Source organism: Cajanus cajan, chromosome 1 (assembly GCF_000230855.2).
Source record: "Cajanus cajan strain Asha chromosome 1, NIPB_CcT2T_4, whole genome shotgun sequence".
In the NCBI taxonomy this organism is placed as follows: Eukaryota; Viridiplantae; Streptophyta; class Magnoliopsida; order Fabales; family Fabaceae; genus Cajanus; species Cajanus cajan.
Window position 1 is genome coordinate 85506219 of NC_138517.1, and position 13041 is coordinate 85519259.

At 33.8% G+C, this 13041-nt stretch overlaps 1 protein-coding gene across 2 annotated transcripts; it reads right to left on the reverse strand.

Annotated features, from left to right (window-relative positions):
- Positions 1-339: 339 nt before the first annotated feature.
- Positions 340-8887, reverse strand: LOC145952838 (uncharacterized). 2 transcript variants are annotated; one of them, XM_083065880.1, is made up of 3 exons: positions 8353-8887; positions 5614-7411; positions 340-736 (listed from the first exon to the last, which is right to left on the reverse strand). In XM_083065880.1, the coding sequence occupies exons 2-3, from the start codon at positions 6653-6655 to the stop codon at positions 699-701; spliced, it is 1080 nt and encodes a 359-aa protein (XP_082922006.1). In that variant the 5' UTR covers positions 6656-7411; positions 8353-8887; the 3' UTR covers positions 340-698. The 2 variants fall into 2 exon arrangements, with proteins under 2 accessions (XP_082922006.1, XP_082922002.1); XM_083065876.1 differs by lacking the exon at positions 8353-8887 and having other exon boundaries at positions 5614-8287.
- Positions 8888-13041: the final 4154 nt, after the last annotated feature.

Sequence of the window (13041 nt, forward strand, 5' to 3'; positions counted from 1 at the left end):
TATTTAATTAATGTTTTTATTGTCATTATTTGGTTTTAAAGATATTTAAATAAATTGTTGCTTGAATGCTATGTCAAGTCATTACAACATTCTACATTAGGAGGATATACATTAGGATGCATCGAGATAATAATGTTGTGCAAGTTACATCTTATGTGTGACACCCTCTACCCCGTTATTAATATACAACAAATGTAACAATAAAATATTTCTTATCTTCTTTTTGGGTAAATAAAATCTTTCATAGTTGACAAATATTTCAAATATAACAAGGTAGAAGATTCACATTCGTAACTCATAAATCATAACTCCAGTGTAAAAATTATAAAAGAAAAGAAGTTAAGATTTTCAATACAATTTAGTGTAACACAAGAAATCATATATATACAAATAATAATAAAGGAAATATAAATTAACTCCAGTAAAGGTGGCAGTGCCTCCTGGTTAGGAATTAATTTATACTCCCAAATCATATAATAAAAAATATAACAAAAATGTACATCTTGGTCTTTTATCAAGAACGTTCAAATTACAATTCTTAACATATATTTTCCTTGAATTATATATGTTATCTACGTTATTTCTTCGTTAGAAATTACAAAAGAAGAGAAACTAAAGTTATAAAAACAATAACATATTAAACTAAAATAACTATGCCCCGATGTCACATCCTATCAGAGCATGCCCAATTGAAGCCTTTAAGCCTCATCACCAACATCCTCATGATGCTGATCACCTGCAACATAATTTAAACATATACAAAAACAACAAGGGAGTGAGAAACATCTCACTCAGTTACAGGTGCAGAAATAAAGGCTAGATAGCACTCACACACACAACAAATATAAGTCACTTATAAATAATACACATACATCATCAATATCACATATATATTCATTTATCATGCAATGATGTCATGATCTTGACTTATAAATGCATGCATGTGGCGCCATAAGGAAGTTTCACATATCATCACTGGTGACCCTAAGGCACACCTGGTTACATCACTGGTGACCCAAAGGTACACCTGGTTACATCACTGGTGACCCTAAGGTACACCTGGTTACAAGTTACATCACTGGTGACCCTAAGATACACCTTGTTAGCATGTTACATCACTGGTATGCGGCCTCAGCGGCACACCTGTAATAATATATGCATATGATGCATGTCATACCATCATAATCTCATTGACTCAATATTTAACTTTTTACATGATTTCATTTAGTACATCATGTCCTCATTTGTCATTGTCTCATAATCATAGTTTGTCTCAATAGTCAATTCTTAGGTCTCATGTCATTTGTCCATATTTCACATGGTCATGTCATCAATACTCCTCTTAAGGTCCGCATAGGTATTCACAGAGATCCAGAGAGCATTCTTATTCATATTAAAACTCATTTATTATTAACATTAATTTCATATTCATTTATTACTTTCAACAAAGAACAAGGTAGAGTAAATAGAAAATCAGACAGAACAACGGCACTTTCAACAAAAACAAAGTAGAATAAATAGAAAATCGGACAGAACAACGGCACCTTCAACAAAAAGCAAAGTAGAGTAAATAGAAATTTAGACAGAATAACGACAAAGGATTGGGGCCAATCCGACAAACAACTATCCAACAATTATCCCTACACCCCTGAGCGAGGTTCTCACTCCCCCCCTTACCTGGATAAGCGGAGCTGAACTTAGGCAGAGCCTCCTCCTCTGGATTCCCTCTTCCTTTCTCTCTCTCTTTCTTTCTTTCTCTCTCTCTCTCTCTCTCTTCTCTTTCTCTCTCTAAAATTTCACTTTCTTCCTCTGTATAAAAAATTTCACCCCCCTGCCCCTATTTATAGGCAATCTGACGCACCCGGAACGGCCCGTACTGATTTCGGAACGGCCCGTTCCGGATCCTTCAAATCTGGGCAAAATTTGTAACTGGAACGGCCCGTTCCAAAATCGAAACAGCCCGTTCCCAAAAAACCAGAACGGCCCGTTCTGAAATCAGAACGGCCCGTTCTCAATCTCAGAAGAACGGCCCGTTCTCCTTCCGGAACGGCCCGTTCTCCATACCGGAACGGCCCGTTCCAAGGCCGTTCTGGGACTACAAAAACCTCACATTTTCAACATTTGGAACGGCCCGTTCCACTTTTGGAACGGCCCGTTCCAGAACCCAAAATACCCCTATAACTTTATTAAAATTACGAAAATGCCATTAAAATAACAATAAAAATTTGGGTGTTACAATTCTCCCCTCCTTTTAGAAATTTCGTCCCCGAAATTTACCTGAAAACAGAAATGGATGGGCTTCTCGCATCTTGCTTTCTAATTCCCATGTAGCACTTTCTTCAATATTTCCTCCCCAAACGACCTTAACCAAAGGGATTTCCTTTCCTCTTAGTTGTTTCACTCTCTTGTCATCAATCCTTAGAGGAACCGTTTCATAAGTAAGATTATCCTTCAACTGAATGTTGTCAGACTCAATGATATGGGAAGGATCATGGATATACTTTCTGAGTTGGGAAACATGAAAGACACTATGGAGATTTGAAAGAGATGGAGGCAAAGCAATTTGATAGGCCACTTCACCGATTCTTTTAAGAATTTGATAAGGACCAATGAAACGTGGAGTAAGCTTACGGGATTTCAGTGCTCTGCCTACTCCTGTCCAAGGAGTGACTTTAAGGAATACATGATCACCTTCTTTAAACTTAAGGTCTTTTCTCCTCTTGTCATTATAACTCTTTTGCCTACTCTGGGTTGCTCTCATCTTCTCTTGGATCATCTTAACCTGTTCAGTAGTTTGTTGAACTATCTCAGGTCCTAACATGACATTCTCTCCAGGTTCTACCCAACATAAAGGTGTTCTACATCTCCTACCATACAGAGCCTCATATGGTGCCATCCCAATACTAGAATGGTAGCTATTATTGTAGGTAAATTCTATCAAAGGTAGGAAACTATCCCAACTACCCCCACGTTCTAAGATGCAAGCCCTCAACAAGTCTTCCAAAGATTGTATGGTTCTCTCAGTTTGGCCATCTGTTTGGGGATGGTAAGCTGAACTCAATCTAAGCTTAGTGCCTAAAGCCTTATGCAAACTCTCCCAAAATCTAGAGGTGAACCTAGGATCTCTATCAGACACAATACTAGTAGGAACTCCATGCAACCTCACGATCTCACTGATGTACAACTTGGTTAACCTCTCCAAAGAGTACCTAATATTAATGGGAATAAAATGGGCAGACTTAGTCAATCTATCCACAATGACCCATATAGCATCCAAGTTCTTCACAGTCTTAGGTAACCCAACTACAAAATCCATAGAGATGCTATCCCACTTCCACACAGGCACATCTAAAGGTTGCATCAAACCTGAAGGTTTTTGGTGTTCTACCTTAGCTTTCTGACATACTAAGCAAGCATACACAAATTCCTCCACTTCCCTCTTCATCTTAGGCCACCAAAACATCTTCTTAAGGTCTTGGTACATCTTAGTGGCTCCTGGATGGATACTAAGGATACTCTTATGACCTTCTTCCAGGATTGCTCTCTTAAGTTCTGGCACACTAGGAATGCACAACCTATCCTTAAATCTTAAAACTCCATCCACTCCAATTCTAAACTCACTTTTCACAGCTTGATTCAACTTCTCTACCCGACTCAATAAGAAAGGATCCATCTTCTGACCTTCTCTAATCTCATCTATCAAGCTATTAGTCACTCTTAAAGCTCCCAACTTAATACTCTTAGAGGTCAACTCACACCCTAAGCTCATATCCCTAAACTCCTCAATCATTTGCATTTCCCTAATCATCAAGGAAGACATTCTCAAAGATTTTCTACTCAAAGCATCAGCTACAACATTAGCCTTGCCAGGGTGATAATTTAATTGAAAGTCATAATCCTTAAGAAACTCTAACCATCTCCTCTGCCTCATATTCAATTCCTTTTGGTCAAACAAGTACTTAAGGCTTTTATGGTCACTAAAAACCTCAAATCTAGACCCAAACAAGTAATGTCTCCACAACTTGAGCACAAAAACTATTGCAGCTAACTCAAGGTCATGGGTAGGATAGTTTTGCTCATGAATTTTAAGTTGTCTTGAAGCATAGGCTACTACCTTACCCTCCTGCATAAGTACTCCTCCTAAACCCAATTTAGAAGCATCACAAAATACCTCAAAAGTCTTACTAGGATCAGGTAATACTAACACAGGAGCACTAGTTAATCTCCTCTTAAGTTCTTGAAAACTTTCCTCACACTTAGAATCCCACACAAAAGGTTGGTCTTTCTTCGTCAGCTTAGTCAAAGGAAGAGCTAGCCTAGAGAAATTCTCTATGAACCTTCTGTAATAACCAGCTAGTCCTAGGAAACTCCTAATCTCAAATACTGATTTAGGTGTTCTCCACTCTAACACAGCTTCTACCTTAGCAGGATCTACAGCTATTCCACCCTTGGATATCACATGTCCTAGAAAGTTCACACTATCCAACCAAAATTCACATTTTGACAATTTAGCATACAACTGTTTCTCCTTAAGGGTTTGAAGAACGATCCTAAGGTGCTCAACATGCTCTTCCCTAGTCTTGGAATACACTAGGATATCATCTATGAAGACCACTACAAATCTATCCAAGTAAGGGTGAAAGATCCTATTCATGTAGTCCATAAAAACACCAGGTGCATTAGTCACACCAAAAGGCATAACTAAATACTCATAGTGCCCATAGCGGGTTCTAAAGGCAGTCTTAGGAACATCCTCAGCTCTCACTCTAATCTGATGGTATCCTGACCTTAAATCTATCTTACTGAACACACAAGCTCCAACTAGTTGATCCATAAGGTCATCTATCCTAGGCAAAGGATACTTATTCTTAATGGTCACTTTATTCAGTTGCCTATAGTCTACGCACAACCTCATGCTCCCATCTTTCTTCTTAACCAACAAAACAGGCGCTCCCCAAGGCGAGACACTAGGCCTAATGAATTGTTTTCCTTGTAATTCCTCTATTTGTTTCTTAAGCTCAACTAACTCTGTAGGGGACATCCTATAGGGTGCTATAGATATAGGTGGGGTACCTGGTACTAAGTCTATGCTAAACTCAATCTCTCTCTCAGGTGGTAAACTAGACACATCCTTAGGAAATACTTCTGGAAATTCTCTCACTAAGGGAATCTCATCTAGCTTACTATCAGTCTCAAGTGTTAAAGAAGCTAAGATCATGTACACTTTTTCATTGTCTTTTAAACAAGTTTTAATGTCAGCAGCACTAAGAAATTCCGTACTCTTACATTCACCAAAGGAAATAGATTTCTCAAAGCAGTTTAAAAGGACATGGTGAGAAGATAACCAATCCATACCAAGAATTACATCTAATTGACTAAGAGGCAAACAAATTAAGTCAACTAGAAACTGCTTATCAGAAACTGTCAAAGGACATTTCAAACACACTAAGGATGTAGTCACAGGACCATTAGTAGGGGTTTCCACAACTAAATCAAAATCTAACAAAGACACAGGCAAATTCAATTTTTGGACACAAGAGACAGAAATAAAGGAATGAGTTGCACCAGAATCAAATAGTACAACAAAAGGAGTCTCAGCTATGAAACAAGTACCTTGTATCAAATTTTCTGACCGAGAAGCTTCAGCACCACTAAGAGCAAATACTCTCCCCACAGTCTTTGGACGCTCAGTTTGCGAACCCGATCCCATAACACGTGTTCTTTGTGATTCAGGACATTGGGTACTGATGTGACCTTTACCATTGCAGTTGAAGCAGGTAACTTCCCTGTCACGACACTCAGACTGATTATGACCAACAAGTCCACACTTCCAGCATCTTACTGAAGGAGTGGACACAGACCCTCCAACACTTCCAGTAGCACTAACAGTGGATCCTCTAGTAAGCAACTTACTTTTATTAGCAGCAGCTTTACTCCCTTGAAATCTATTAGAAGCGAAGTAAGGCTTACTCCTTCCCGAAGTACTAGAACTCACAGCACGGATAGGACCTCCAACTCCTTTATAAAAAGCAGCACGAGCACGGTTGTCATGATCATAAATGCTGCACTTATTGACCAGAGTGGGAAAGTGATATATCTCCTGATAGTTAATTGCAGTTTTCACTTCAGGACGCAGACCATTTACAAATTTTATGCATTTAGCTCTTTCACCACCCTCACCATGGTAGTGTGTGCAATAACGAACCAAAGCATCAAATTTGGCAGCATACACAGCCACTGTGTCGTTCCCTTGATTCAGCTCAAGGAATTCCATTTCTTTCCGACTTCTCACATCATCCGGGAAATACTTCTCAAGAAAGACCTTCTTGAAGTTGTCCCAATTCAAGTGCACCCCTCCATCAATCATCCTCCGAAGTGCTCCTTCCCACCAAAAATGAGCATCAGCAGTCAACATGAATGTGGCCAACTTCACCTTCTGAGCGATGGGACAATCCATAACATTGAAAATTTTTTCTATTTCTGTTAGCCAATTCATAGCAGCATCTGGGTCATATCCTCCTTTAAAGGTAGGTGGGTGATTTCGTTGAAATTGCTCCAACCAGTTAGGAGCGACCTCAGTCCTATTGTTATTATTCATAGCTTGTGCTAATGCTTGAAGAGCATCGGCAATCGCACGATCATTTCTACCAGCCATAGTCTAAGAAAATAATACAATCAATAAACATAATCAATCATCATACTATCATACCAACAAGTTTTACAATCAATTCAGTCCATCATTCATGTACCAAATAAACATAGTAAACCAAATAAGCATAGTAAACTCATAACTCACGGTCGATTAGATCGACCTGCTCTGATACCACTAAATGTGACACCCTCTACCCCGTTATTAATATACAACAAATGTAACAATAAAATATTTCTTATCTTCTTTTTGGGTAAATAAAATCTTTCATAGTTGACAAATATTTCAAATATAACAAGGTAGAAGATTCACATTCGTAACTCATAAATCATAACTCCAGTGTAAAAATTATAAAAGAAAAGAAGTTAAGATTTTCAATACAATTTAGTGTAACACAAGAAATCATATATATACAAATAATAATAAAGGAAATATAAATTAACTCCAGTAAAGGTGGCAGTGCCTCCTGGTTAGGAATTAATTTATACTCCCAAATCATATAATAAAAAATATAACAAAAATGTACATCTTGGTCTTTTATCAAGAACGTTCAAATTACAATTCTTAACATATATTTTCCTTGAATTATATATGTTATCTACGTTATTTCTTCGTTAGAAATTACAAAAGAAGAGAAACTAAAGTTATAAAAACAATAACATATTAAACTAAAATAACTATGCCCCGATGTCACATCCTATCAGAGCATGCCCAATTGAAGCCTTTAAGCCTCATCACCAACATCCTCATGATGCTGATCACCTGCAACATAATTTAAACATATACAAAAACAACAAGGGAGTGAGAAACATCTCACTCAGTTACAGGTGCAGAAATAAAGGCTAGATAGCACTCACACACACAACAAATATAAGTCACTTATAAATAATACACATACATCATCAATATCACATATATATTCATTTATCATGCAATGATGTCATGATCTTGACTTATAAATGCATGCATGTGGCGCCATAAGGAAGTTTCACATATCATCACTGGTGACCCTAAGGCACACCTGGTTACATCACTGGTGACCCAAAGGTACACCTGGTTACATCACTGGTGACCCTAAGGTACACCTGGTTACAAGTTACATCACTGGTGACCCTAAGATACACCTTGTTAGCATGTTACATCACTGGTATGCGGCCTCAGCGGCACACCTGTAATAATATATGCATATGATGCATGTCATACCATCATAATCTCATTGACTCAATATTTAACTTTTTACATGATTTCATTTAGTACATCATGTCCTCATTTGTCATTGTCTCATAATCGTAGTTTGTCTCAATAGTCAATTCTTAGGTCTCATGTCATTTGTCCATATTTCACATGGTCATGTCATCAATACTCCTCTTAAGGTCCGCATAGGTATTCACAGAGATCCAGAGAGCATTCTTATTCATATTAAAACTCATTTATTATTAACATTAATTTCATATTCATTTATTACTTTCAACAAAGAACAAGGTAGAGTAAATAGAAAATCAGACAGAACAACGGCACTTTCAACAAAAACAAAGTAGAATAAATAGAAAATCGGACAGAACAACGGCACCTTCAACAAAAAGCAAAGTAGAGTAAATAGAAATTTAGACAGAATAACGACAAAGGATTGGGGCCAATCCGACAAACAACTATCCAACAATTATCCCTACACCCCTGAGCGAGGTTCTCACTCCCCCCCTTACCTGGATAAGCGGAGCTGAACTTAGGCAGAGCCTCCTCCTCTGGATTCCCTCTTCCTTTCTCTCTCTCTTTCTTTCTTTCTCTCTTTCTCTCTCTCTCTCTTCTCTTTCTCTCTCTAAAATTTCACTTTCTTCCTCTGTATAAAAAATTTCACCCCCCTGCCCCTATTTATAGGCAATCTGACGCACCCGGAACGGCCCGTACTGATTTCGGAACGGCCCGTTCCGGATCCTTCAAATCTGGGCAAAATTTGTAACTGGAACGGCCCGTTCCAAAATCGAAACGGCCCGTTCCCAAAAAACCAGAACGGCCCGTTCTGAAATCAGAACGGCCCGTTCTCAATCTCAGAAGAACGGCCCGTTCTCCTTCCGGAACGGCCCGTTCTCCATACCGGAACGGCCCGTTCCAAGGCCGTTCTGGGACTACAAAAACCTCACATTTTCAACATTTGGAACGGCCCGTTCCACTTTTGGAACGGCCCGTTCCAGAACCCAAAATACCCCTATAACTTTATTAAAATTACGAAAATGCCATTAAAATAATAATAAAAATTTGGGTGTTACATTATGCATATAATGGATAGAACTAAGACTCACAAATCTGACTATCCCAAGATCGTGAATCCTTAAGCTTTTACATAAGATGGATCTTCTTTGGTAGCGTATTTCATATCATATCCATCACAAAAATAACTGATGCACATGATGTAACATCAGACACATTGAAATGCGAGGAATTTAGAGATTTGCACATAAGATTAAAATGAATTGTTTTGTATTGATGATAAATATAAGGAAAAATATACATACAACTACATATTATATATAAAGTATAATAAATAATGTTATATAGAGTATAATAACTACATTATATATATATATATATATATATATATATATATATATATATATATATGAGAATGAATTCGTTTATTTTAAGAATAAATCTATTTAGATTTACTATACTCAATAACTCATGTTGTACACCAAATTTTAATCATGCAACTGTTGAATTAAAAGTTCTTAATGCATAGTTTAAGTATGTAAATTTTTAAAAAAATTGATACTTCGTTATTGATACTTCGTTATATAATAAATTAAAATCAATGTATAAAATGCTTTTCTTTTATTATATATATATATATATATATATATATATATATATATATATGAAAAGATCCCTGGAGACATAATTTCCTGAGAATCGTTTTTATTCTTTTTTTTTTTAATTCTCATGTGATTGAGAATCTAACTTTTCTAAATTACGAGAAAAAATTTATGTATAAAAAAATCACAATTTCCATTTTAAAACAAGAAATATATACAATTGAGATTCATCTTTTTAAAATATCTTCTAACTCTCTTTTCTCTTTCTCTTTCTATTTCTTTTTCTCCCCCTCTCCCTCTCTCTTTCTTCTATATCTATATTTCTCTCTTTCTTTATTTCTTATATTTCTTTATTTCTTAACCTTGTCAATTTTAATAATATTATTAAAGTTTATTTTGATAAAAATATTAAAATAATAATTAAGGAAAATAATTAGAAATTATGACTTAGTAGGGTCAAAAATAATTCAAGTTGAGTTGAATTTAGTTAAGCTTAACTTGACTTGATAATATTTGACTCAGCTTGTAATTCAACTTCAATTGAACATGAACATATTTTTTAAACTCAAACTCAGCTTGATTCAAGCTTGTTATCAGTTCAATTTAGTTTGTTAACTCAAATCACACAAATCAAGACTCAATAATTTAAATCTTACACATTTCAAGATTTTAATTTAATAATAGATTTTAAATAAAATAATTATTTTTTAAAAAGACAAACCATAACTTATTTACAATTCTTTTACTTTGGTTTTTCATTCTAATTTGGGATGATAACTTTATTTTATTATTTTATCTAAAAAATATTATATTTAAATTACAAAAAGCTACAAAAATCAATCTAATAGTAAAAATTATAGTAACGTATACAAAATTTTATGTTCGAATCTTGTATCATTGAATTTTTATGATGAAAAAATTGAATTACAAATTAATTGAAAAATGATTCATATTTGTGTGTTGGTTTTTTGTTTTCTCTTTCAATATTTAATGAATTAGGATTCTTATTTAATGTTGTTTGAAAAGATGAAAGAGGATTATTATTTAATGACTTGAGTGCAAAGGCCGAAAGGAAAGAAGCATTGGAAAAGAAAGATGGGAAAAATTTGGGAGAGAGGTTTGAGAGTGGTTCTTATGTGTGTCATTGCTTTAGCCTCTGCCCTTGCTGCTGCAGAGCTTTCAATCTCTGAAGGGCCAGCAGCACGTGGACATCCTCCTGCAACAAATTTCCGTCGACCTTTCCGATCTTTTTACTCTGGACCTTCTCGTGGCCCTCCACGCTACGAGTCTCCACCACCACCTTCACATCCTTCCACTTCCTCTTTTGGATCTTTTTACTCGGGACCCTATCATGGTCCTCCACTCTATGAAATTCCACCTCCACCACCTTCATAAGCTGTCTTCCAACAACCCCTTATGCTGCATGTTAGGTTCCAAATTATCTAATAAAAATAACTGTTGAACCAAAGTGATTATATTCACTGTTATTTTTTTTTTTTTTATATTGTCTTTACTTATTTGGTAAGTTTGGCAAAGGAATAAAAAAATTGAAAAAAATAACGAATTGATTTCGAATAAAGTATATGTTTTTCTTTCCAAAAAAATTAGTTTTTATTTTTTATTTTTTTTATTTTTTTTTATTTTAGTCTTTATAACAATATTATTGATTTCTTAATTTTATGTAAATATGTTCTTAGTTTGGGGTGGAATCAATTTATACATGTGTAACTTACATTATCTTATCTGTATATTATATTGTCAATAATTTTATATAAAATATAAATTTTATCAATTTAATCGTTGTATCAATTTTTTTTAATTTCATTTTTGTGAACGAACTCCTCATGCGTGTAACACCCATTTAAAATATGATTTTTAATTTTTTTAAATAATAATAAATTATTACACAGCCAATAATACCCAAAATAATTAGAATTACATAAAAGAGAAATTTATTTATTACTCATATATATAATTACAAGATACATTTACTAGCATTTTTACAACTAATTATAAAAGAAGGGAAGTTTTTTTTCTTTCTTTATTTCACAAGCCCCTTCATATTTCTTATGGTATTCTTACATAAAAAATATTATATATTATATAGTGGGTTGAATGGTTGGTTGGAGGAAGAGTAAGAGTGATGGTTTATAGGATCATTGAAAAAGATTTGTGAAGTTTTGTTTGATAACATTATTGTTGAAGAACCTTGTCTATGGAATGTGACTATATTATATTAGATATCAATTGTCCATTGTATGCTAGGGAAAATGACATGTACCAAAGCAGTTAAAGATCCAACATGGGGGGTGAAATCATCTATATTTCAATTTATGATATATTTTTTAAGTAAAAAAATAATCCAAAAAAAACACAAAAGGAGTGAGAATATCAATCATATAAACCAAATAGATAATTAAGTAACTAAAATGTAATTATATATATATATATAAATCATCTATATTTCAATTTATGATATATTTTTTAAGTAAAAAAATAATCCAAAAAAAACACAAAAGGAGTGAGAATATCAATCATATAAACCAAATAGATAATTAAGTAACTAAAATGTAATTATATATATATATATATATATATATATTACTCTATGAAAAGATTTTTAATTCACTACAAGAAAAATGTTGATTTTCGACGGAAATTTGTGACGGAAATTGGTAAATTTCCGACGGATTTTGCTTTTTCCAACGGATTTCCGATGGATTTCAATCCGTCGAAAAAAGTGGCGTCGAAAAAAAAATCCGTCGGAAATAATTTTTCCGTCAGAAAATCCCGTCAGAAATTGCTGTCAAAATTTCCGACGGAAAAATCCGTCAGAAATTATAATTTTTTTTAATTTTAATAAATTTATTAATGTAATAACTCTCATATTTGGCCTCTCAAGGGTTCTATTTCACAATATTTCACTGTTTAGCGTGTTTTATCCTTACTTGTGCAATTTCTGGGAGACTTCCCAGAAGGTCACCCATCTCAGTACTACTCCAGGTCAAGCACGCTTAACTGTGAAGTTCTGATAAGTAAGCTACCGAAATGTCTATGTATGTTGTCAGTATAACTTGTACAAATTAATTCATTTAAGTCATCCTCAAATATACAATCTCATATTTGTACTATAATAATAATATATAATAATTTTATATTACGAATAATAATAATAATAATAATATATTTAATTATTCTTTATTTATATGTACTTACTTTTATAATTAACATCTACTTATTTTTATTTAAAATTATAATTTAAATTATTTAATTTTATAATTTATAATAATAAAATAATTTATAAAATTATAAATATTTATTTATTACATACTTATAAATTAAATTTTAATATTTTAAATAAATTATTAATTAATTTAATATATTTATTTACCTTAAATCAAACATATAAAATTCAAAAAATGTATTTATCCTTATTTTTTCTAATTATCAACTATTAATAAAATACTAACCTAAAATCTTATCTAATTATATATAATATTTTCATATCAAATCTAAAACTAGATATTAGTTATACAAAAATATTAAGATCATATAGTAAATTGTCAATAAGATTTTAGTTAAATA